Below are 25632 nucleotides of genomic sequence, written 5' to 3'. Positions count from 1 at the left end.
AGCTGGTTCGGTCTTAGCTGTGAAGGCTTTAGAGAGGGTGAAGTGCTGGTAGAAATGGAGTTCCAGGGTATTGACCCAGTGACAGCGATATAGTTCCTAGTCAGGATGTTGAGTGGTTTGGAAGGCAGCTTGAAGGTGGAGGTGTCCACATACATCTTTTTAAAAATTCATTCATGGGATGTGAGCATGGCCTGCTGAGCCAGCATTTATTGCCCATTGCGAATTGCCCTTGAGAATGTGGTGGTGAGCTGCCTTATTGAACTGCTGGAGTCCATGTGGTGTAAATACACCTGCAGTGCTATTAGGGAGGGAATTCCAGGATTTTGACCCAGTGACAGTGAAGGAACGGCGATGGATTTCCAAGTTAATATGGTGTGTGGCTTGGAGGGGAATTTCCAGGTGGTGGTGTTTCCACGTGTCTGCTGTCCTTGTCCTTCCAGGTGGTAGTGGTCACTGGTTTGGAAGGTGCTGTCTAAGGGGCCTCAGTGAGTTTCTGCAGTGCATCTTGTAGATGGTACACACTGCTGCTACTGTACGTCGGTGATGGAGAGAGTGAAAGTTTGTATATGGGGTGCCAATCAAGCAGGCTGCTTTGTCCTGGATGGTGTCAAGCTTCTTGAGGGTTGTTGGAGCTGCATTCATTTAGTCAAATGGAGAGTATTCCATCACACTCCTGACTTGTGCATTGTAGATGGTGGACAGGCTTTGGGGAGTCAGGAGGTGAGTTACTCATTGCAGGATTCCTAGCTTCTGACCTGTCATTGTAGCCACAGTACTTATATGGTAAGTCCAGTTCAGTTTCTGGTCAATGGTAACCCCCCAGGATGTTTATAGGTTGCCCTTGTTCTACTAGGTGTTACAGGTTGCAGATTTGGAAGGCACTGTTGAAGGAATTGCCTCCTTCTGTATTGTGACCATTCTCTGAGTCTATCTATTCCCCTCTTACTGTTCACAACTCTATAAAACTGTGGTGGGGTGTTGGTTACAGGTTGGTATGTATTAAAGGAGACTCTGTCATCTTCTGGAGGTTAACTGTAAATCTTTATTAACTACTAGAACTATTCACACACATAAAGGAAAGGGTACAAGCTGGAAGCAGTCTCCATGCTTAGGGCTATACGCCTCGCTGCTCTGCTCCACACTGACCCTGGGTCTGGGTCATGTGCTTTCTTACATCACTGTGTGGGCAGCAATGTACACAGTCCCACATTAACCCTATATGTGCCAGACCCTTATACTGCAGTAACAGCTTCTCCTTTGTTTCTCAGCTCAAGCCAAATGGGAGCCAAGTCCTAGAACCATGTAGTAATCATTTCTTGGCAGAACTGTAACATCATCTTTAATTTAAACTGCTTTTTTCTGCTTTAGCACTCTTGAATACTTGATCAGCAAGAATATTAAGAACTCATTCCTGACCTTGTTGGAGCCATGCCTCTGTAAATGCAACCTCATCATAATCCCAACTGACAATCTGTTATTTATTAATTCCACTATGGATATCAATGTCCATAGAATTTATTACCCCCTTGAAAATTTCTGTTTTTTTTTGTCAGGTTCTTGCAATTTTGGGGATACTTCTAAGTTGACATTTAAATTTCTCTATCCTCTGATCCCATTGCTGCTCCTGCCTGCCATTTTCTGATTGCCCTAACCCTTGTCAAATTTGATTAAACTCTCTCGAACAGTACTTGTTAACATCTCCATGAGAACATTAGTCCCGGCTCCCAGAACCAATTCCAATGCCCCAAGAATCTGGAACTTTCCAACCTGCACCACTTCTGCAGCCAGACGTTTACCTGCTCTATCCTCCTGAATCTCTATGTACTGGCTCATGGCATAGGAGTCATCCCAAGGTCACTTCCTGTTTAATCTTTTTCCCTTTTGTTTCCCTGAAACTTTACCTGAAGGACCTCAACATTTTTTCTATTTGTGCCATGGGTTCCAACATGGATCACAAGTTCTGGCAGATAGATCATATATCATTAATAAAAATAATGATATATTTATTAAGCACCTTAATGCATTAAACACTTCAATGTAATTCATAGAGAAAATTACTTTGATATGTAACAGTGTTTTTGAACCGTATCGAATTAACCTTGCTTAATATGTGTGAAAATCTTAGCTTTGGAATTATTTTGGGCACCTTTCTGTCAGCAGTTCTGGAGACATATTCATAAAATGATTAAAGTAACTGAAGCGCTATAGAGATGTGATATTACAGACAGCCCGACTGTGTTCTTGACAGTCTAAATGCATTCCTGATAGTCCGATTGTGCTCCTGACAGCCAGGTTACATTCCTGACAGTCCGATTGGATTTCTGACAATTCGAACGCATTACTGACAGCTGGGTTGCATTCCTGTCAGTTGTATTGTGTTCTTGACTTGGAGATTGTGTTTCTAGCAGTTGGATCGCATTCCTGACACAGTGATACTAGTCCCGAAATGGGGATAGTTTTCCTCACATAAGGACTGTGTTTTTGGAAATGCTGAGTTCACTATCTCCAGCACAGAAGTCCAACAATTGCCTTGTTGGCATTTCACATTTCATCAAAAATCTAAAGAAACTTGGATAAATCACAAAAGGTTTTTTTTAAGTTATTCATAGTTCTGTTTAACCCCTCAAAAGATGATTAGAAAACTCACTTGTAGTGTACTGTATTTTAAATGTTCCCCTCTGTTTAATGATCCCAACAGATCAGCCATCGAATCACAGGGCTCTGCTAAGCTTTACTATATTAAGGCAACCACTGGGAGGTGGTCAGGATCCACTCAGAGTGATCCCACCATTCTGTCTGCAGCGTGCCTTTAACACTGCCAGGACCTTCTCCAATAGCCCAGCTGGCATTAGGAGCTGAATGGGCTGGAGTAATCAAATGTGGATCTTTTAGTCTGCAGGGCAGGGTGGTGGAGTGTTAACTACACTGCTCTCCTGTCAGACACCTCATTAACACCAGAGTGTCCCATTCCCCTCCTCTCATTCTGCTGTGTCACCACTACATTACTTACACCAGAATGAAGATGCAGCCTGTAACTGATCAGATAATAAATGGTTATTATATTGCAACTTGATCAGTTGTGTATGCAAGGAGTGGATGAGAATAGAATGGACAGATTTATTTCAAACTGATCCGTGATATGCATGAAATTGTTGGAGAAATGTTAGTAAGTTTATGGTAAGTAGATGCTAGTCCAATGCTCAAGAAAAGCAACTTAAATGGACTTATGTTAATAAGAGGCAAAATCCTGTCAGTTTGAGTTGACAGATTTCTCATTACTCTCCAATAGCCCAGGCCTGACTCATTTCTGAAGCTCAGAAAACCTTCTTCATGATGAGCATTCTTTGAAAATTATGTATAATTTAATTTTCTTAAAGTGAGAGAAAGTGCAACTAAAAAGTTATGCAAGAAATTAAAGAACACTTCAGAACATAAGGATGTGGTAAAATTGATCATCGGTGGTAACGCAGAATGGACAATAGCGAATCAGCTTGTTTACACTGACTTCAACAGAGGTGAAGATTGGCAGGATGGAAGAGAGAGAGAGCAATTTGCTATTGGCTGTCTTTCACAGTCTGAACATTAATGCTGGAATAAAACTGCAGTGAAGTGTTTGCACAGTGTTTATAAAAATATAATATATTGCATCTATTTATATATTTATAGCAGTGTAAATTGTTATGAGTTGTCTCAGGTACACTGGTCAACTCGGACCATTCATGACTTTGCTTGAAAAAGACTGGACTGAACTGCAGGAAGCCTCCATTACTGTCCCTTCGGAACAACGACTCAACTTCAGTCCCATATCCCATCTGGTTGATACTTAACTGCCTTCTAAAGTGGCCTAGCAAACCCTTCAGTTGTATAAAACAATACAAAGAATTACAACAGTAATATTGTGAGAACACCTTCATCGCAAAAACTGCAAATCAAATAGGACGCCCAGCACCAACCCCTCAGGGCAGTTCGGGATAGGCTATAAAAGCCAACCTTGCCAGCAACGCCCACATCCCGAAGATGATAAGCAAAGGATATGATCACATCCTCTATTAGGCACAACAGCTTGTAAGTTCCTGCTGGTAAGAGCTGCTGTGTGCCCCTAGGAGGTCCCCCACTTTGTTGCTGTATCTATGGCAGAGGTTTGGTGGAAATCCTGTTTAGAGAGTGCCTAACCTCCATCAGAATTAAGGGGTAATTGAGCGGAAAATACCTTGAGAAAATTTGATAGTAAGGAAATATAACTGGGTGGGTCAGAGTTTGGAAGTTCAACAGATATCCTAATGTAGTATTCAAATTCCACTCGGCTTGGAGTGAGTTTTTATGCAAAACGTTACTAAGACAGAGCGGGTACAACCTGTGACAGCAGTGGGCTTGATGGACTAAATGGCACTTTGATATTTTGTTGTGGACAATTCACTCAAATTAAACATTCAATCTTACACTGAAAAGCCTTAGAGCCAGCTCCTTCTGGTGCTGCTTTCCTGCCCTAGGTGGGTATTGAACCCCATTCCTCTCTCTGCTCTTTCTAATCACCTGGTTTATTAGAACAGGTTAGAAAAGGGTTAACATTCAGTGCAGCACAACAAAACAGTTCTGGAGAATAATTTTTTTAATTCATTCATGGGATGTGGGCTTCGCTGACCAAGCCAGCATTTATTGCCCATCCCTAGTTGTCCTTGAGAAGGTGGTGGTGAGCTGCCTTCTTGAACTGCTGCAGTCCATGTGGTGTAGGTACACCTACAGTGCTGTTAGGAAGGGAGTTCCAGGATTTTGACCCAGCGACAGTGAAGGAACGGCGATATATTTCCAAGTCAGGATGGTAAGTGGCTTAGAGGGGAACTTCCAGGCAGTTGTGTTTCCATGTGACTGTTGCCCTTGTCCTTCTTAGTGGTAGTGGTTGTGGATTTGGAAGGTATCTAAGAGACCTTGATGAATTCCTGCAGTGCATATTGTGGATGGTACACACTGCTGCCACTGTCCATGGGTGGTGGAGGGAGTGAATGTTTGTGGATGTGGTGCCAATCAAGCAGTTGCTTTGTCCTGGACAGTGTCCAGCTTTTTCAGTGTTGTGGGAGCTGCACTCATCCAGGCAAGTGGGGATTATTCCATCACACTCCTGACTTGTGCCTTGTAGATGGTGGACAGGCTTTGGGGAGAAAGGAGGTGAGTTACTCATTCCAGGATTCCTAGCCTCTGACCTGCTCTTGTAGCCACAATATTTATATAGCTAATCCAGTTCAGTTTTTGGTCAATGGTAACCCCCAGGGTGTTGACAGTGGGGGATTCAGCGATGGTAATGCCATTGAACATCAGGGGGCGATAGTTGGCTTTTTTCTTGTAGGAGATGGTCATTGCCTGACACTTGTATGACACAAATGTTACTTGCTATTTGTCAGCCCAAGCCTGTGTATTGTCCAGGTCTTGCTGAAGTTAGATATGGACTGCTTCAGTATCTGAGGAGTCGTAAATGGTGCTGAACATTGCGCAATCATCAGCGAACATCCCCACTTCTGACCTCATGATGGAAGGAAGGTCATTGACGAAGCAGCTGAAGATGGTTGGGCCTAGGACACTACTCTGAGGAACTCCTGCAGTGATGTCCTGGAGCTGAGATGATTGACCTCCAACAACCACAACCATCTTCCTTTGTGCTAGGTATGACTCCAACCAATGGAGAGTTTTCCCCCGAGTCCCATTGACTCCAGTTTTGCTGGGGCTCCTTGATGCCTCACTCGGTCAAATGCTGCCTTGATGTCAAGGGCAGTCACTCTCACCTCAGTTCGGGAGTTCACCTCTTTTGTCCAGGCTTGGAGCAAGGCAGTAATGAGATCAGGAGCTGAGTGGCCCTGGAGGAACACAGGCTGGGTATCAGTGAGCAGGTTATTGCTAAGCAAGTGCCACTGGATAGCACTGTTGATGACCCCTTCCATTACTTTACTGGTGATGGAGAGTAGACTGATGGGATGGTAATTGGCCAGGTTGGAATTGTCCTGCTTTTTGCGTACAGGACATAACTGGGCAATTTTCCACATTGCCGGTAGATGCCACTGTTGTAGCTGTACTAGAACAGCTTGGTTAGGGGTGTGGCAAGTTCTGAAGCACAAGTCTTCAGTACTATTGCTGGGATATTGTCAGGGCCCATAGCCTTTGCAGTATCCAGTGCCTTCAGCTGTTTCTTGATATCACGTGGAGTGAATCGAATTGGCTGAAGACTGGCATCTGTGATGCTGGGGATCTCCGGAGGAGGCCGAGATGTATCATCCACTCAGTACTTCTGGCTGAAGATTGTTGCGAATGCTTCAGCCTTATCTTTTGCACTGATGTGCTGGGCTCCTCCATCATCGAGGATGGGGATATTTGTGGAGCCTCCTCCTCCAGTGAGTTGTTTAATTGTCCATCACCGTTCATGACTGGATGTGGCAGGACTGCAGAGCTTAGATCTGATCCATTGGTTGTGGGATTGCTTAGCTCTATATATCACTTGCTGCTTATGCTGCTTGGCACACAAGTAGTCCTGTGTTATAGCTTCACCAGGTTGACACCTCATTTTTAGGTATGCCTGGTGCTGTTCCTGGCATGCCCTCCAGCAATCTTCATTGAATCAGGGTTGATCCCCTGGCTTGATGGCAATACTAGAGTGGGGGATATGCCAGGCCATGAAGTTACAGATTGTGGCTGAGTACAATTCTGCTGCTGCTGATGGCCCACAGCACCTCATGGATGCCCAGTCTTGAGCTGCTAGATCTGTTCAAAATCTACCCCATTTAGCACAGTGGTAGAGCCACACAACACGATGGAGGGTACCCTCAGTGTGAAGGTGGAACTTCATCTCCACAATGGCTGTGCGGTGGTCACTCCTACCGATACTGTCATGGACAGATGCATCTGCGGCAGGCAGGTTGGTGAGGATGAGGTCAATTATATTTTTCCCTGTTGTTTGTTTCCTCACTAGCTGCCGCAGACCCAATCTAGCTGCTTTGTCATTTAGGACTTGGCCAGCTCGGTCAGTAGTGGTGCTATCGAGCCACTCTTGGTGATGGACATTGAAGTCCCCCACCCAGAGTACATTCTATGCCCTTGTCACCCTCAGTGCTTCCTCCGAGTGGTGTTCAACATGGAGAAGCACTGGTTCCTCAGCTGAGGGAGGGCGGTACGTGGTATTCAGCAGGAGGTTCCCTTGCCCATGTTTGCCCTGATGCCATGAGACTTCATGGGGTCCAGAATCGATATTGAGGACTCCCAGGGTAACTCCATCCTGACTGTATACCGCTGCGCCTGCCACCCCTACTGGGTTTGCCCTGCTGGTGGGACAGGACATACCCAGGGATGATGATGGTGGTGTCTGGGACAATAATCTATAAGGTATGATTCCGTGAGGATGACTATGTTGCGCTGTTGCTTGATTAGTCTGTGAGACAGCTCTCCATATTTTGGCACTAGCCCCCAGATGTGAGTAAGGAGGACTTTGCAGGGTTAACAGGGCTGAATTTGCCTTTGTTGTTTTTGGTCCCTATGTCAATGCCTGATGGTCCATCTGGTTTCATTCCTTTTTAAGTAGCTAGGAACTACTTAGTTAGGAACTCATGTATTATGTGTAAGTCTTCCAAGGGCTGCATTTCACAGATGCACAAGAGCCTGTAGCAGGCAGCATGGCAATATTAAACCTAAAGAGTTTCTGATCTTTTGAAATCAACGTCCATTGTCGTCAAAACCCATCAAGTTCACTAATGTACTTCAGGGAAGGAAATCTGCTGTCCTTATCTGGTCTGTCATACATATGACTCCAGACCCACAACAATGTGGTTGACTTTTAACTCCCCTCTGAAATGGCCTAACAAGCCACTGAGTTCAGGGGCAATTAGGGATGGACAACAAATACTGGCATTGTCAGCAACATCCACATCACAAGGAAGAATATAGAAAAAAAACACCAGCACAAACTGCTTAACATTCCTTTATTAAAGTGGCAGATGAGCAGCTTTAACCTCCTGGTGTTGGGCAGGAGAGGCACAGTACATGGGGGCTTTAATCGGTAACTATGTAAAACCTGACCCCAACCTGTCTACTCCCAGTTTAATTTTGGTGGGTTGGGCATGTCTGAGTAGTCGGTCTGGAGAGTTGGGTCACTGTTTTTTTTATATTTAAGGTGCTGTTCCTCACATTTTGACAGACATTTAAATTTAACAGCTGTGGGCTGTGTTTTCCGGGGCTCGGGGAAGAGATGAGAAGAGGTTAGAGCTGCTGGATGCAGGAGCAGGACATCTCCTTCTGGCCTCCTCAAGCAGCTGCCATCAGTCCACACCCCCAGGACCAAACTTGCAATCTCTCCCAGTCCCAATTGCTGGTCCAATGCCCCAAAACTGTGAAGTTTCCTAGTTGCCAGACAGCATTCCCAATGATCATTGGCCGTGGCTTTACTGTCCAGCCTGGCAGGCGCCTGTTCAATCTGACTGGCTGCCAGGTGGGAACTGGAATCAAAGGATGATAATGAAATAATTCTGGTAAATTGAGATGGCCTCTGCATTCCTGGCATTTCTGGGATTTGCCTCCACCCACCTCTTAATTATTGGGGCTGAAGCATCAGTACTGGAGTGTTACCGCTGGAGGGCACAGAGCTGAATGTAGAATTCCTGAAGTTGGACTCAGTTGGTGTCTGTCATCATTACTATTCCCATCTCATGTGTGGAAATGGAAAGGGATTTGAAGAAAGTGATTAAAACAGGAACAACATTGAAATCCAGATCATAAAAACAAACAGGCTCGAACTGTTGTTGTCACAGCTGGTACTGGGGCCCTGACCAAAATGTGACAAGTATCCTTGCACTAAATTAGAAAAGAAAAACAAATGTTCCTTCACAGCAGATAAAGGATTTCTGAAACTCCTGGAGGAGTTCCTTATTCATTCTGAACTCAGATATCTTTGAAAGGACCTGGATAGATATTGGCTTAGATTCAACTTCACGGAGATAACGGCCACACAATTTAAGATTTTCCCAGAGGATGAGGGAAGGAATTTAGCACTTAAAGTTAGGGTGTCAAGGATAGAATTGGGGAGAGGGGAGTCAAGGATAGAATGGGGGAGAAGGGAGTCGAGGATAGAATGGGGGAGAGGGGAGTCGAGGATAGAATGGGGGAGAGGGGAGTCGAGGATAGAATGGGGGAGAAGGGAGTCGAGGATAGAATGGGGGAGAGGGGAGTCGAGGATAGAATGGGGGAGGGGGAGGTGAGGATAGAATGGGGGAGAGGGGAGTCGAGGATAGAATGGGGGAGAAGGGAGTTGAGGATAGAATGGGGGAGAGGGAAGTCGAGGATTGAATGGGGGAGAAGGGAGTCGAGGATAGAATGGGGGAGAGGGGAGTCGAGGATAGAATGGGGGAGAGAGATTCCAGGGTCGAATGAGAGAGAGGGGAGTGCCAAATCATGTGGTGGGTTTCCTTAATCAGCCTTTTCTTGCTGCAAGTATTTATGTCCAAGACTGGTTGAAAGGGTAGTGAAGCACAGGGTAATAAATCTGGAGCAATTTGTTTGAGATTTATACATTTTTAAAGTGTTTGGTCATAGAGAATTTATTCAGTGATGAAGAATGTATTGAAAGGTCAAAGATAACTAAAGAATGTGAGCTGAACATCTGCAATTTTGCATTACTGATTGAATGGCAGACACATGGACTGGACTGTACATGTGACCCAGACTGCGTTGTGTTACTCACTGGTACAAGGTGCGGAGGGAAGGTCAGAAGCTGATCGGTAGTAGTTGGTATCACATTGGCAGAAGAGAGCAGCCGTCATTTCAGAGTGACTGTGAAGAGGACATTTAGCACAGAGCTGGTCTCCAGAACTCGACTTAAAGAATCCGGGCTCACAGGCTGAAATAAAACAAAACATATACCTCAATATTGTCCTTTGACAAAACCACCAATCACTTCAATCACCCTTTTGGATCGAACTCGGAACACTTTCTGCTTCAAGAGGCTGTTATATTTTCATTGATTAATTAACATTTTATCAAAGCAGGAAGCCAGTGGAGACCTGTGAATAATTTGTATCTCCATTATGTATTTAAACAACAAGCTCATTCCATTGATGATTGTTTAATTCTCTGTGGAGCTCAGCATGTGTTCCTTCAAGCTGCTACATGCTGAAAACAATTTGGAAGTTGCTGTGTGTCAAACACGAAAGTCAAAAAGAGCAGTGGGATCAAACGGAGGTAACACTGGAGCACTTCAGCAGTAAATGGCTCACAATAAATAGAGACACCAGCTCAATCAGCCAGCCCATGTCAAAAGGCCACACAATTGCTTCTCTCAGTCTTGGACAAATTCCTGTGATGTTAAAAACTTTCTGATTAGTAGGTTTTTTCAGTCCTGACCTCAGGCTAGGAGAGTTACAAGGCTCTAAGGGACCTTCCTCACTTTTCCATTTCATGTGCTTCAATAATCCAACATTCCCACCCACGGAACCAAGAAAACCTACACATCGAAATTCTTCACTGGTTTTAACTGGCAATTGTCATTCGTGTTCTATTTTTTTGGTTCTAATAGAAAATGAGTGTAAGACAGAAAAGAAAAACAAAACAAAAGGGGATTAAACAATTTGGTATGCACCTGGATGAGAGATGGAGAAGCCACTCAGGCACATCAGCAATCACCGCCACACACTAAGGCTCAATGTTAACTCCAGACAGCTCTTAGGCAGATGGGTAACCACTGCTCCAGAAATGAGGCTGAGGCTTTATTAACTCCTGCAACTAGTTTAGATTCCAGCAGCTATCCTCTCTGCTGGGAATGAGGGGAATATCAGTGGGATACTTTGGAAAACTGAGCAGTTCTAAAGCTACCTATACCTCTCAGGTAGTTGGTGGGATGGGCTCTGGGCTATTTTGCAGAGGTTTAGAATTTGGGGGTGGGGGGAGAGTTCATGGAAGGGTAAAACTATGAGAAGTGAAATAAACCTATCTGTTGGCAACTTTTCAGGCCTTGGTCCCCCTTCTCACTGTACTCACCTGGTTTAAAAGCCACATTTTGCTGCTCAGGCCACCAATTAAAATTGCAGTGAGGGCCCAAGAGCATAATTAAAACTGGATATATATATGTAATGCCTGCTCTCGGAGGCTTCCTTTATTGCCTGCACAAGTTAAAATTGAGAACAGCTAGCTTTCTAATCAGTAAGTAACCTGGGTGATTTTAACAGCCCACACTGAGCATTACAGCGTTCTCCCTAACCATGGAAATGAGTGTAATGGAAATTTCAGAGAACAGGAAATTTCTTAGCAGTTCCACAAGACAATCAATCAAACAGCTCCTTTTGACTAGCAGTTCTAATGCTGCACTTGCACAGGCATTGGAGGAGGATCAGACTGCTCCCAACAGTTTGTGACTGAACCAGTAACTGTAGTGATGAGACAAGGCTTTGTTCCTGACCTGTGCCAGTTTTGACCTGAAAATAGCTGCCGTGGTCAGTGCAAAGTTGGAAAGGTTTCATTTTGTTTTGAAACATTGCGAGTTGCAAATCTCTGAACCTGGGCTGGAGACTAATAACAGGTGATCAGTGGTCCTTGTCTGGGTTCTGTTTTTACAATCTGCAGATCAATTATTCATGAAAAGAATTGAAACTTCAAAAACAAATCAAAATGACGGGTGGAAAATTGCTGACTGTTTGATTTGTGTTGTGTGGATGTACAAAGCTCTCTCTTGCCTTCTATGTGGGAACATCAGGAAACAGACTGAAGCACCAGTTATAAACAATGTTATACTTTCACCGCCTTCCCACAAACCAAACAAAAGCCAGGCACCAGTTGGGATAGTTCCTTTCTCAAATGGCCAGGGTTTTTAGGATGGCAAGGTTTCCCTCCCCACCATCCAAGAGTCAGCAGAGAACACATCCCTGCTGACACTGCCTGCTCTGCAGACATTTCATGATCCAAGAAGCGTTAATTGGCAGGAGACGGGATTTCCACCCCTCACTCGCGAGAAAGTCTCACTTCAGAGAGCTGCCAGGCAATCTGATTGGCTGGTAGCTCTCTAGTCCCTGCAGTACCCAAGACGTAAGCATAGGAGGTATGATCAGCAAGTTCACTGATGACACAAAAATTGGTGGTGTCGTAAATAGTGAGGAAGAAAGCCTTAGATTACAGGACGATATAGATGGGCAGAGCAGTGGCAAATGGAATTTAATCCTGAGAAATGTGAGGTGATGCATTTTGGGAGGACTAACATGGCAAGGGAATACACAATGAATGGTAGGACCCTAGGAAGTACAAAAGATCAGAGGGACATTGGTGTACATGTCCATAGATCCCTGAAGGCAGCAGCACAGGTAGATAAAGTGGTTAAGAAGGCATATGGGTTACTTGCATTTATTAGCCAAGGCATAGAATACAAGAGCAGGGAGGTTATGTTGGAGCTGTATAAAACGCTAGTTAGGCCACAGCTGTAGAACTGTGTGCAGTTCTGGTCGCCACACTGTAGGAAGGATGTGATTGTACTGGAGAGGGTGCAGAGGATGTTGCCTGGACTGGAGCATTTCAGCTATGAATATAGACTGGATAGGCTGGGGTTGTTTTCCTTGGAACAGAGAAGGCTGAGGGGGTCCTGATAGAGGTATACAAAATTATGAGGGACATAGATAGGGTAGGTAGGAAGAAACTTTTCCCCTTAGCAGAGTTGCTAATAACCAGGGGGCATTGATTTAAGGTAAGGGGCAGGAGGTTTAGAGGAGATTTGAGGAAAATGTTTTTCACCCAGAGGGTGGTGGGAATCTGGAGCACACTGCCTGAGGGGGTTGTAGAGGCAGGAACCCTCACAACATTTAAGAAGCATTTAGATGAGCACTTGAAATGCCAAAGCATACAGGGCTATGGGCCAAGTGCGGGAAGATGGGATTAGAATAGATAGGTGCTTGATGGCTGGCACGGACACAATGGGCCAAAGGGCCAATTTCTGTGCCATGTAGGTCGATGACTCTATGACTCTAAGCTGCAGTGGACAGGACTGGGACTGCAAGCAGCCCCCGGAACCTAAATCCTGGGATTCCAGGATCAGGCAAGTGCGGTGGCTCAGGGCGGGGGTGGGGGGTGGTGAGGTGAGGCCCAGGGGAGTAGGCAGTGGGGGGTGGGGGTGTTGGTAGGCCAGGGTGGGGGGGGGAGCTCCACAGGAGTCAGACCTTTTGAGGAGGAGCTCAATGTTAAAAGGGGTGGCAGATGGAGGCGCCCATCCCACCACCGCCACACCCACACACACACACCACCCCCCCCCACCCCCCAACCCCACTGCCTTCTGGCCCAAGGCCTGAACTCAGTTCATCTTTGGGTTTCACCCTGCCCCGGACTCCTACTGCTAGGCTGAAAATTGAGGCTAGGCAGGAAATGACTTTTAAATAGTCAATAATTGGCCACTTAAAGGCCTCAATTGATGCAAGGGCCAGCCGACCAGCCTACGCCTCACCCGTCCAAGCGTAAAATTGCCATCCAACCAATTTTATGGTCACCCTCACCTACAAACCCGCTGGCAGGAGAATGTAAAATTCTGCCCGATGTTTTCTTTCACTGTCCCACCGCACGATGAAGCACAAGTCACAATCCTTCATTCCTTGAGCTGTTGGATTCGTCCTGTTGTAGGGGGATGTGCTCAACCTTGCAGGGAGGAAGTGAGGGAAAACTGGGCTGAGAGACATCATAGGCTTCTCCCATGCAATGTCTAGTGGGCAATATCAGAGTGAAATAGGCACCCACACAGCAAGTTCTTACAGGCAAGGTTAGTGTTTGCTGGGTGGAGATAGAGAAGGGAAGAAATAAGTTGAAACAGGTCTTCTTCCTAGGCAGTCCCTCGGGATCGAGGATCACTTGCTTCCACTCTAGCTCAATGTGTTCTGAGATGGTTGATAAGTCCCAATGGGTGATCTTCAGACTCTGCCACATTTGGGGCAGGTGGAGCTTAGAGAGTTGGGTAGATGAGTTGTTTGGAGGTTTGTGCCTCCGACACCTCAACTTTGCCTCTGTGCGTTCCCGGTGAAGTCTTTCAATGTGTTCAGTGTCTCCCAAATGAGCCTTCTCCATTTTGCTTAGTCACAAGCCAGGGTCTCCCATGAGGTGGCGGGGATGTTTGACCTCTTCAGGGGTGCTTTGAGAACACCCCTAAAGCATTTCCGCTGTCCTCTTGGGAGTCTCCTGCTGTGACTGGTTCAGAGTAGAGTAGTTGCTTCGCAAGTTTGGTGTCAGGCATGGGAATGACATGTCCCACCCAGCGAAGCTGGTTTTGAGTGATTTGCTTCAATGGCTTGGTTGAGGACACTGCTTTTAGAACATCTTTCTTGCCAGTCAATTTGGAGAATTTTGCAAAGGCACTGCTGATGGTACTTCTCCAGCTCTTTGAGGTGCCTGTTGAAGGTTGTCCAAGTCTCTGAAGCATATAGGAGCATCACTGCTGCCCAGTAAACCATGACCTTATTCTTGGGTTTCAGATCCTGCTCCACACATACTATTTTCCTCAGTCTGCTGAAGGCTGAGTTGGCACATTGGAGGTAATGATGAATTTTGTTGTCTATGTCTGCCTTCAAAGGAAGGAGCAGAAGTAATCTTGGCACACATACATTAAAAAAGTTACTCAGTGCCTTGTTACCATAATGGAAAATAGGGTAGTAACGCAATATAGGAAACCTCAGCTCTACACTCTCAAAACTTTCTAAACACCCAGAGGATTCAGGGAATGTATTCTCCTTAATTTTTGGACTTCCTTCCCTGAAGAATTAATCCAGGATGGGATTCAGTTCCACAGGCCCCATTGCCTCACTCTGATAACCTGAGCACTGAATACTGGCAGGCTGTTTGATCACAAAGGACCAGATGAACAGAGTCCTATTCTTTCTTCAATTTACTTTGACTCAAAGGCACTTTCCAGCAGGAGCTGGGAATCCTGCCCATGCTAACCCTGGGCTGCTGAGGCCAAGTGCACCTCTAACCTCCTGACATTATAAAGCTGCGCAGAACCTGGAATGTGCATGTTGGTCAATAAAGGTCAGGGGTTTGAGGAGCTACGAACTGATAAAGTTGTGTCACTGAGCTCATGTTTCAATTCCAATCTGACTCCTTCTGATTCTTCATGGGTATTGAACTGATCATTGCCTCATTATCACCCTCTCATTCCAGAAACATCGTCAAGGAGATACTATCGAGTTTGAGCTCACATGAGAAATCTCTAACCAAGGCCTCAATATTTAAGCACTGCAGAAATGTGACTGGATGAGAGGCTCTGAGAGGATGCTGTTTACTTCATTCTAACTAGCATGGTTGTTATTTAGTAACACCCTAAGTTGTTTAAGCAGTTTCCAAATTGGGGATGAGTGAATGTCTCTTTAACCGTTAAACTAAAGCAAAATATTGCAGATATTGGAAATCTGAAATAAAAACAGAAAATGCTGGAAAAGCTCAGCAGGTCTGGCAGCATCTGTGGAGAGAGAAGCAGTGTTAATGCTTTGAGTCTGTATGACTCATCGAGCTGAATCAACTGGAGATATCAAAAAACAGTTTCAACTAATCACACTTGGAGAATGCAAGAGGTAGAACGATTACATTAAAGACTCATCAGGATACTTTGCATGGAAAAAGAGAGCTTTGCATTATTAAGTGTCAATTATATGAAATTGAAGATAGAAAAACTACTTTCATAATAATTATCAGTGTTGGGCGACCTATGATCATTGCATTTTCCAAGTAAACCTATTATGATCTCTGTGTATCTACTGCATAATTCATAAAATAATGACTGCATTATCTTAAAAGCTGCAGTGGGGGAGAGGGAGTGTAAATGAATGTTTGCTTTGACACCTTAATCAACACAATTTAGTCACATTGTCTTTTGCTTGAAGGACTTACTTATTAAATACTCTGTACATTGATAATTTTCCATGTAAACTCTGGTCCTAGTCAAGACTTTAAAATGTTAACACAAGATTAGAATCATTATTGCAACTATAGATCATAATATTGAGGCAAATATCTGGACAACATCTGCTTACTGAAGAGTGCACATTTCTGATTTTCAAAGCTTGCTTGGCAGGTTATGGTGTGCATGTGGAAACAGCTGATAAATGTGCTCAGGCTCACTACTGGATTGCTTGTGGTTTGCATTTCTTTGTATCATGAAAGAGGCTTTATTTACAGTATCACTGCTTGCTTTGGACACTGCAATGGAGCGTTCCCAGTGACCGGTGTTAAGTATGAGCAATTGCTCAGCCTGAACACCAGATGGTGATGTTTTAGGAGGGGCAACTTCAGCAAGGCTGCAGTACATACCAGAAGTCTCACTGCATAGGTGTGTGGGTCAAGGTAGAGCCTAATTCCTTGAGCCACTCTCACTGCGTAGGTGTGTGGGTCAAGGTAGAGCCTAATTCCTTGAGCCACTCTCACTGCTAGCAAGATTTCACAATTAGTGCTTGAATTGATTGGTGGGCATGCTTTCCATGCTAACTATGGAATTCCCTCCCTAATTTCTGTCTCTCCACCTCTCTTGGATTCTTTAAAGATGCTGTTAAACCTATTTCTTTGACTAAGTCTTTGATCAACTTTCCTAACGTTTTCTTGGTTTGGCATAAATTTTGTCTGATAAAGATCTTGTGAAGTTTCTTGGATTGATTTACTATCTTAAAGGTGCTCTACAAATGCCTGCTGTTATTTTTGTATCTGTTCTCATGTAACAATTCAACTTACTAAAACTTGTATGTGTAAATTCCAAATATTGAAAACTGGGTAGACTGTACTCCACTTCAGCACGTGTAATGGAACAAGAAATGGTGATGGTAAAGCCAAAATTAATTTGTGTAGTATGCAAATGAGATAAAGTAGCTCTATAAATAGTGTAATGGTGATAGTGTGTTACAATTCACTCAGGAAGTCGCCATGGTAATGTGCTTTTAGATGCATGTTGTATAGTGATGGTAGAGGTACCAATTTTCTTCCTGTTTGGCCCCGTTATGAGTGCACCTTCCTTGACCATCAAGTCCTATGGTAAACCTGGAGCCTCTGGCTCAGAAGCAGGGATACTTGTGCCACAAGACCTACAGTGGTATAATACATACATCAAATTATCATTGACAACTGACTATGGTGAACTTGTGTTTATTACTGACATATCATTCAGGAACTGCACCGACTTAAAGCAAATGCATCATTTTTACAAAAGCCTGCATTTATATAGCATCTTTAATTTATTAAAACATTCGAAGGCACTTTGCTGGTCCTTCAACCTAAAAGAAATCAACATTTAAAAGCCAAAAAAAGGTACTGCAAAGAAAGGCTGTTTGTAATGGACAATTTTGGGAAATTGACCAAACTCTGCCTCCTGGAATTCCACAGGACAATGAAAGCCAAACATATGCACACCGAGTAACATTTTTGATATACTGGTCAAGAGACAGCTAACAAAGCCATCAGACCACACAATGAGTACACATCGACAAACTGTAGAACTGTAAATTATACCTACAGATTTGGAGCCACTGTGTCTGAATGTGCCCCCACGTTCCTTGTGAATGCTAATCTCAGAGAAATGTTTAATTGGGGTGAAATTTACCAGATGTTATAACCAGGATCTTCCCCATCAAAACCATCTTCATATGTTAATGGGCTATTCATGAAATTGTTACAATATGTAAGAATGCACAGATTTGAAGAGGGTTTTTGTAGCAATCATTGTCACAGGTGTGATGTTTTTTTTAAGAAACGTGTTTCAGTGGTAAGAGCAGCAGTGGTAGCAGCAGGTAGAAGTAAGAGCAAAAGTAGACAAGAGAAGAGGGCAGCAGCAGACAGCACTGCTCAGCACAGAGCTCTCAGAAAATAAACTTAATAGGGGAATTGGATGGATTAAAATAGGACAACTAAGCTAAAGGAACAGTAGGAACTGAAGCAGCAACTTTTCAGAGACAGCAGCCCAAGTTTAGAAGTCACGGGGATGGGGTGTTTGTAAGCATGATGATGATTTACCTTAAAAAAGAGAGCATGCCATTTGTAAATTCATTTGTAAGTACTGACTTAACTTTAAAAGGCGAGCAAGGTACTGGCATTTGTAAGTTTATTGATGTTACAAAAAATTATTAAAAAGAAGAATTGTGAGGCTTGACCATTTCCTCACCCGGACAGGTTCAGGTTGAAACTTAGAGTTTGGAGTGTAAGAGAGGCAATATAAGGTCAAAAGTCAGCTGCAAGCCTCCAACTGGCTCCACAGTGAAATGAAGCTCATTTTGAATTTGTAAGGTGAACATGCTTTGCCTGGTGTGTGGTTAAGTCTATGGGTTGCTGTTGCTTTAATGGAGATTAGTTTGGGAATTTATTAAAAGTTATGATAGTTGTAATTTGTTGCCATATGTATATATATTTTTAACCTGTGTAAATTGATAAAATGTTTCAACTAGTTTAATGTAAAACCTCAAGAATGGATGGTCTGATTCCTGAGTTTAGAATCGCATCTCAAACATAACACTTAAAACACTTAAAAGTTATGACAGTTGTTTAAAGTTTCTGTCTGGGATTTTTAAATAAATCTGCTTAACCAAATGCATCGGTCATAACAATTGTTAAAAAAGGTGTGGGTTCACCCACCTACAGTAGGAACGATTATCAAACATAGTTTCACACTGAACCAAATAAACAGATATCAGCACAGAAGACCAACAGTTTTGTCAGAGAAGTAGGTTTTAAACAAAGTTTTGAAAATGGAAGAGGTATAGCGGCAAAGGTTTATGCAGGGAATTCCAAGATTAGGGCATCAACAGCTGAAGGCACAGCCACCAACTGTGGAACTGAGATGCACAACAGGCTGGAATTGGAAGAATGTAGTGATTTTGGAGGGTGATAAGGCTAAATGAGTTACAGAGAGAACGAGGCGAAAGACCATGGAGGGATTTGAAAACAATGATGAGAATTTTTAAATCGAGGCATCGCTGGACTGAGAGCTGAAGTAGATCAGCAAGCAAAGGGGAGATGAGTGAACATGAGATTGTGCGATTCAGGATTTGGGCAGCAGAAGTTTTGGATGAACTTAAGTTTATGGAGGATGCGAGATGGTCAGCCAGGAATTTGTAGGAATAGCTGAGTGCAGAGGTACTAAAGGCTTGGATGAAGGTTTCAGCAGCAGATGAACTGAGGCAGGGGTGGAGACAGGAGATGTTACAAATGTGGAAGTGGGTGGTCCTGGTGATGGCAATATCTGTGCTGACACCCATCTCAGGGTCAAATAGGGTGCCAAGGTCTGCTTCAATCTCAGACAGTTGCCAGGGAGAGGGATGGAGTTGGTGATTAGGAGCAATGTTTGTATTGGGAACCGAAGACAATGGGCAGGATTTTTATCTCGTCGGACAGCGGGGAGCAGGCAGGCCCAGGAGTGGTTCCGAAGCTGACCGCCACCCGCAATCGGGACCCCAATATCGATTTCACGCTGGCTGACCAATTAACGGTCAGCCAGTGTGAAACATGTGCTACAACGCTGAGTGCTGGTGGGGTTGGGTGGGGGGAGGAGAGCGAGTGCGGACATCCATGCGTGTGCACAATGAAAGCTCCCTGAGGCACAGAGCTGGAGAATTTTAAAATCACCAATAAAAAACTTATAAATGTTAAAAACATGTCCCCTCATGTGACTCTGCCACATGAGCAAGGACACGTTATAAATGACATTTCAACATTTATTTTTAATTCATGTTGCAAACCTCATCCCACCCGACACCCGACCAAAATACTGCGCGAGTGTGTGATGACATCGTGATGCTGATCCGATGTCATCACTTGTCATTTTACGCTCGAGTGGGTCAGGCACGTGCCCGCCCGCTCGGCGAAAAATTTAGTCCAGTGGCTTTGGTCTTTGCAGTATTTAATTGGAAGGAATTAATGCTCAGCAAACAAGCAGTATGACAAGTCATAAGTGATGGAGGCATCAAAAGAGGCGGTGGTACAGTAGAGCTGAGGGCCATCAGCATACTTGTAGAATCTGACATTGTGTTTTCATACAAGGCCGTCTTACTGCTGGGGGGGGGGGGGAGAAGAAGGAACTTGCATTTATATTGTACTCGTTTAGGCCCAACAAATTATTTTTGAGATTAATCAATGTTGTTAGGATAAACATAACACTTCATTTTCATACAGCAAAGTGCTGTTAGCAACAACATGTAAAATGGCCATCAAATCTGTTTTACATCAAGTGAAGAATGTTTATCTGGTCACCAACAGCACTCGCTGCTCTTTTATCGACAGTACTGAGGGATATTTACCATCCACTTGAACCATTGGAAGAGTAAAACAGACCCTTGATTTAAAATGAACTCCATCCAGAAGACTGCATCTGCGACAATGCAACATTCCATCACTGCTGCATTGATGCTCAAATAATAACCTCCTTACTCCTAGATCAGTATTTCACTTTTCAAATAAGTCAGAGGCCAGAATTTTACATCCCGTGGATTAGCGCACACCCGACCCCTCTGGCCACAAAATAGCGCGAGATCACGTCAGGTGAGCATCCCAACGTCATCGCACACTCGCGTGATATCTCACTTGGCATGCGCGCACAGCAGTTGGAAGCGTGCCCACCAAGAATTAAGCGGACAATTAAGCCCATTAAAGAGGCAGTTAAAAGCGAGTTTTCGTGGCCCGTCCACTTTTACGGTTGGCGGACGGGCCAATCAACCAGGCGGCCTTTACATTTTTGCTTAAACCTCGATCCAGGGTGGGATGAAATCTCCGTGGGGAAATAAAGTAAGAGGAGATATATGGGGACTGGGTTTTTATGAGGTATGCTTTCAGCTGCTTGATTGTGCTGCTTGGACATATTTTGCAACATTTTTGTTGTTTAGTTTATTCTTTGGAAGTCTGCAGCTCCCTGAGGCAGCTGTCCCCAGCACCCACGGTGATGTCAGCAGCCGCACTCTTCTTGCCCCCACCAGCAGTGCTGAGCCTTCCTTGGTGTGTGTTTCATGCTGACTGGCGGTTAATTGGCCAGCCAGTGTGAAATGGTGGTTAGTGGCTCGTTTCCTGTCCGCTCCCGGGCCCGATGATCGCACACGCCTGACGAGCAAAAAATTCAGACCAGGATTTTTATTGCTGTATGTTGGTTGGACTGGCTGAGCAATGATTGCTGAGACATTAATATGTCCAAACAATAACTAGTCTATTATATGAAGCAGAACCATATACAGATATACATGACTCAGTATGCGCTGCCTAGGCTAGAAGCATTCTCCCTCTCAACTCATGGATGTGTCTCTTACATGGTCATATGGGCAGTGCTGTTTACACAGTCCTACACATTAACTCTCTCAACATTAACACTACATTCAGATTTCTTTTTTACACTCCTGGGTTTTACAGAAAAATGTTCTCTGTCTCTCCAACTCCACAACACCCGCCCCTCCTCCCCCCACCCCATCCCTTTCTTGGTTATCCTATTACACTATAATTTGAACTGGCAATATATCCAGATTTTTCTAAGCTGAGCTTAAAGTTTCAATATTACTATTCACTGTGTATTCCAATCTGAGCTCTGGACCCAAGTGCAGGAACCTCCAACCACTGGCCTTGCACTGATTTGTTTCTGTCAACCTCAGTGTAATTGCCTCACATAAGCATCTGTGTAATTATTTAAATGATGAAGTATCATGTACTCTATTTTCTTCTGACGAGTTTCATATCTCTAAGACATGAGAGAGATTATAAATTGTTTAAGTCAATCCTTACCTGTTTTGCTTATTTAAAAAGTGGACTTTGCTGAACCAAAAGATGACTGCTACAGGTCACATGATTTACTAGTTGGCAACAGTTTCTGGAAATGTCCAACAGCAGTTACAGGACAAAAGCTCAACCCTCATCCTTGTGGAATCTTGCACTTCTCATTGTGAGGAGACATTACAATCAATGGAACTAGGAACTAGAAGACAACTTGTCTCCACAGGCTGGACTATAACAAAGGAAAAGCCATCAAAGCTTTTTATACCTACAGAAGTGCTAAAAGCCATAATTTATCTCCTAAGATGAACAATGGATTTTGACCAGAGGCATAGTAACTGCTTGTTAGCTTGCCGCTGACTCATTAATGGGTAACATCACATGACCTAAGCTTCTGGCCTTTGAAAAAGTTTTAATGTTACATTTCTAGACTCATGACTCAGTCAGCTGTTTAAACTCCAGCCTGCAAACATCAAAACAGGACTCCAAGCTGACCAGACAGCCTGCATCAAGTCTAAGTCTCCATGGAGCCTGTTGTTCTGGGAGATCCCTGCTATCACCTGCTGAGCAGATCAAGTCTCTGTGCACCAATTTCATCTTGCTGCATCACCATCAACTTTAAAGGAATTCTGCAAAATCCCACTTTGCTAGTTGAACCCACCTGAAGTAGCTCCTCCGTGAAGGAACACTCACTGGATTCTAACTTTCTGGACTCTGCCAATCATGTGAACTGATTACTATACTGTTTTTTTTAAGCTTTTCCTAGTTCGGGAGAGGCAGTGGCATTATCACTGGATTGCTAATCCAGAGACCCAGGGTACTGCTCTGGGGTTCGAATCCCACTATGGCAGATGGTGAAATTTGAATTCAATAAAAAAAATATGGAATTAAAAATCTGATGATGACCATGAAACCATTGTCGATTGTTGTAAAAACCCATCTGGTTCACTAATGTCCTTTCGGGAAGGAAATCTGCTGTCCTTATCTGGGCTCCACATGACTCTTAGACCCACAGCAATGGGGCTGACTCTTAAAATGCTCTCTGAACAAGGGCAACTGGGAGGGGAAATTAATGCTGGCCTAATCAGCAACGCCCACACCCCATGAACGAATAACAAAAAAAGTTGTAAATACTTCTCATTCCTGTCTTCCTATTGGGTGTGTGTATGAAGTTGCGACCATTCCTACACCCTCACCCCCTCCCCCCTGCTTTGAATGTGTGAATAAACTATACTTCTGAATTAAGCCTAAAGAGAGTTTGCTGACAGCCACTTTAAACATTGACCTCACAAACAAAGAGTTTAGGGAAACATGCCACAGTCTATTTCAAAAATTAAAACACCTCTGCTTACTGACAGATGGCAAAAAAAGAGTTCAGTGTTGCCTTCCTCCCCTGTTCATAACACAAGTTCTTTTTGACTAGGAGAAAATGCAATGAGGTTTCTGTGGTGCGTGCAGCAGCTGTGTGTCTTTTTCACTGCTGTGGCAGCCCATTGTGCTGCATGCCCTGATAGGTTCCTGTGTTAGGGAATCAGTTGTTGGTGTTTTGACAGCAGAAACCGGTCTCTGAGTATAACATTGTAATCTATGTGTCACATATGTACAAATACAAAAATTCCCAGAGACTCTTGTACACCATCTCCAGACTATCACAGCATTGTTCAATTATCTGCCTGATCCGGTCTGATCCAAGTTTAAAGTAATTGATATTTATAATTAACTGAATAAACAGGAGTGTCAGTTGTATTCAAATTTCCCACACAGTTCTGAGGTTAAGCATAAACACTTCAGTTTCAATTGATTAACAAATAACTGCACTTAAATCACATTAATCACTTCATTAACCTACAGAATACAGAAAATTTGAAGTGAATGTAGAGCGGTTTCATTGTGCTGCCTGTCCATACAACTGATCATAAAAAATAAACAGAGACTACATTGTCAAGCATAAATGTTTAATTCACACTAACCTTTCAGGCCACAACATCGCAGACTTCTAACAGCATATAAGGAGTGGGTGGATTTTTTCTGCCAGAACACTTGACATAAGGGAGTGTTATTGGCCCTTCGATTGGACAGTCTAACACGTGACCTATAGAGGATCCAGTCTCTGGTGAAGCACTGACGGGAGGTTGCATTCTGATGTACAAGGAGGGTTACAGTTGTAGAGCATGTTAAACATTGATGTACAATACCATGCTGACTCTTCCCAATCTTTCACTCATAATGAGTAGAATATGACAAGGAGAGGTCATAGATTAGACTCTTCCCCAAAACTCAGGTGAATCACACAGGCTGGTGGCTTGTTAATGAAGAGAATTTCATTACATTTGTATTTGGGATTTTTAGCTGAAGTGGAAAGAAGCTATTTAATACTTCTTTTTAAAATAAAATTAAGATAGAAAAGGTAAAATCCAATAATTCACTCATAGAAATAATTTGCATTTAAATAGCACCTTTCACAACATCCCAAAGTACTTTACAGTTAATTAAGTTTTTTTTTGAAGTGTCATCACTGTTGTAATGTAGGAGTGCTCAGCTGAGGGGCAGGGGGTTATGTGGTACTCAGCAAGAGGTTCCCTGCCCATGTTTAACCTGATGCCTTGAGACTTCATTGTGCCTGGAGTCAATGCTGAGGACTCCCAGGGCAATTCCCTCTCGACTGTATATCACTGTGCCGCCACCTCTGCTGGGTCTGTCCTGCCCGTGGGACAGGATGGATCCAGGGATGGTTATTCGTATCTAATAGGCTCTGTTGATGAATGTTAAATAGCCAGTAGTTTAAGGTAATAAGGTGAACAGGCATTGGATATTGATTAGTTAATGATACTCAGATGTGTACAAAAGAAGAGTCAGACAGCACTGGGGAGATTGTGTTGGAGTGGAGAAGTAAGCTCTGAGGGAAGCAATAATGAGTCTCCACTAAAGCAGTTCCAATGCCACCTAAAACCGGTTTGAGAATGCGACTGACAATGGTGATACTGGTGTCTGGGATGTTGTCAGTAAGGTATAATTCTGTGAATATGACTATGTCAGGCTATTGACTGACTAGAGTGTGGGACAGCCCTCCCAATTTTGGCACAAGTCCTGAGACGTTCATTAGGAGGGTTTTGCAGGGGCTAGTAGGTAGGATGTGCCTTTGTCATTTTTGGTGTTCAGGTTGATGGTGGGTGATCCATTTGATTTTATTCTCATTTGACTTTCCCACCGCAGTTTGATACACTGAGGGGCTTTTCCAGGCAAGTTCAGAAGGCACTGGAGTCACAGACTGGGTAAAGATGGCATATTCCCTTCCCTAAAGGACATAAGTGAGCCAGAGGATTTTTTTTACAACAATCCAATAATCAGTTACTAAGACTAGTTCCTTTAATTCCAGATTTTTAAAATTTAATAACTTGCATTTAAATTCCCTGGCTGTCTTGGTGGGAATTGAACTTGTGTCTCTGGAGTATTTGTCTAGGCCTAGTTATTATTACTAGTCCAGTAACATTAGCACTATGCTACTGTACCATCAGAAAGGATAGTACGCTCCTCAGTATTTTGGTCAAGTGTCACCCTGTGGTGGTGCTTATCCCACAACCCCTGACTCGGCCAGAATACTGACACTGGGCCATGCTGGCCTTCATGTGAAATACAAGCTAAGAGAGGCAGAAAAAAATTGGACAGGAATTTAAATAGCAATAGATGATGTGTAAAAATAGATATCTTTTCAGATTATGGCCCCCTGACTCTGCTAATTGTATAATTTAAGGTTAAATATCCAAAGAGTGCCCCCTACCTGTAGACAATGACTATCCTGAAGGTGGGCAAAGCCTTCCAACCAAAAATCAATAAAAGGATTCCAAAACTTGAATCAATAAAATACAATACGTTGCAGAATTGGGGAATATACATTTCTATTGTTTCACATTATGAATAAATCTAAAGCTGAGC

At 43.7% G+C, this 25632-nt stretch overlaps 1 protein-coding gene across 1 annotated transcript in view; it reads right to left on the bottom strand.

Moving 5' to 3' along the window:
• epha8 (eph receptor A8) overlaps window positions 1-25632 on the bottom strand; it is a 564125-nt gene that overhangs the window by 199946 nt on the left and 338547 nt on the right. The window contains exon 4 of the mRNA XM_041206570.1: window positions 9710-9865. Coding sequence (XP_041062504.1) covers window positions 9710-9865 — 156 coding nt within the window. The remainder of the gene's footprint in view (window positions 1-9709; window positions 9866-25632) is intronic.

This window comes from Carcharodon carcharias, chromosome 15 (genome assembly GCF_017639515.1).
Source record: "Carcharodon carcharias isolate sCarCar2 chromosome 15, sCarCar2.pri, whole genome shotgun sequence".
In the NCBI taxonomy this organism is placed as follows: Eukaryota; Metazoa; Chordata; class Chondrichthyes; order Lamniformes; family Lamnidae; genus Carcharodon; species Carcharodon carcharias.
The sequence above is the reverse complement of the archived record's forward strand: the minus strand, read 5'-3'. Positions and strand labels throughout refer to the sequence as shown.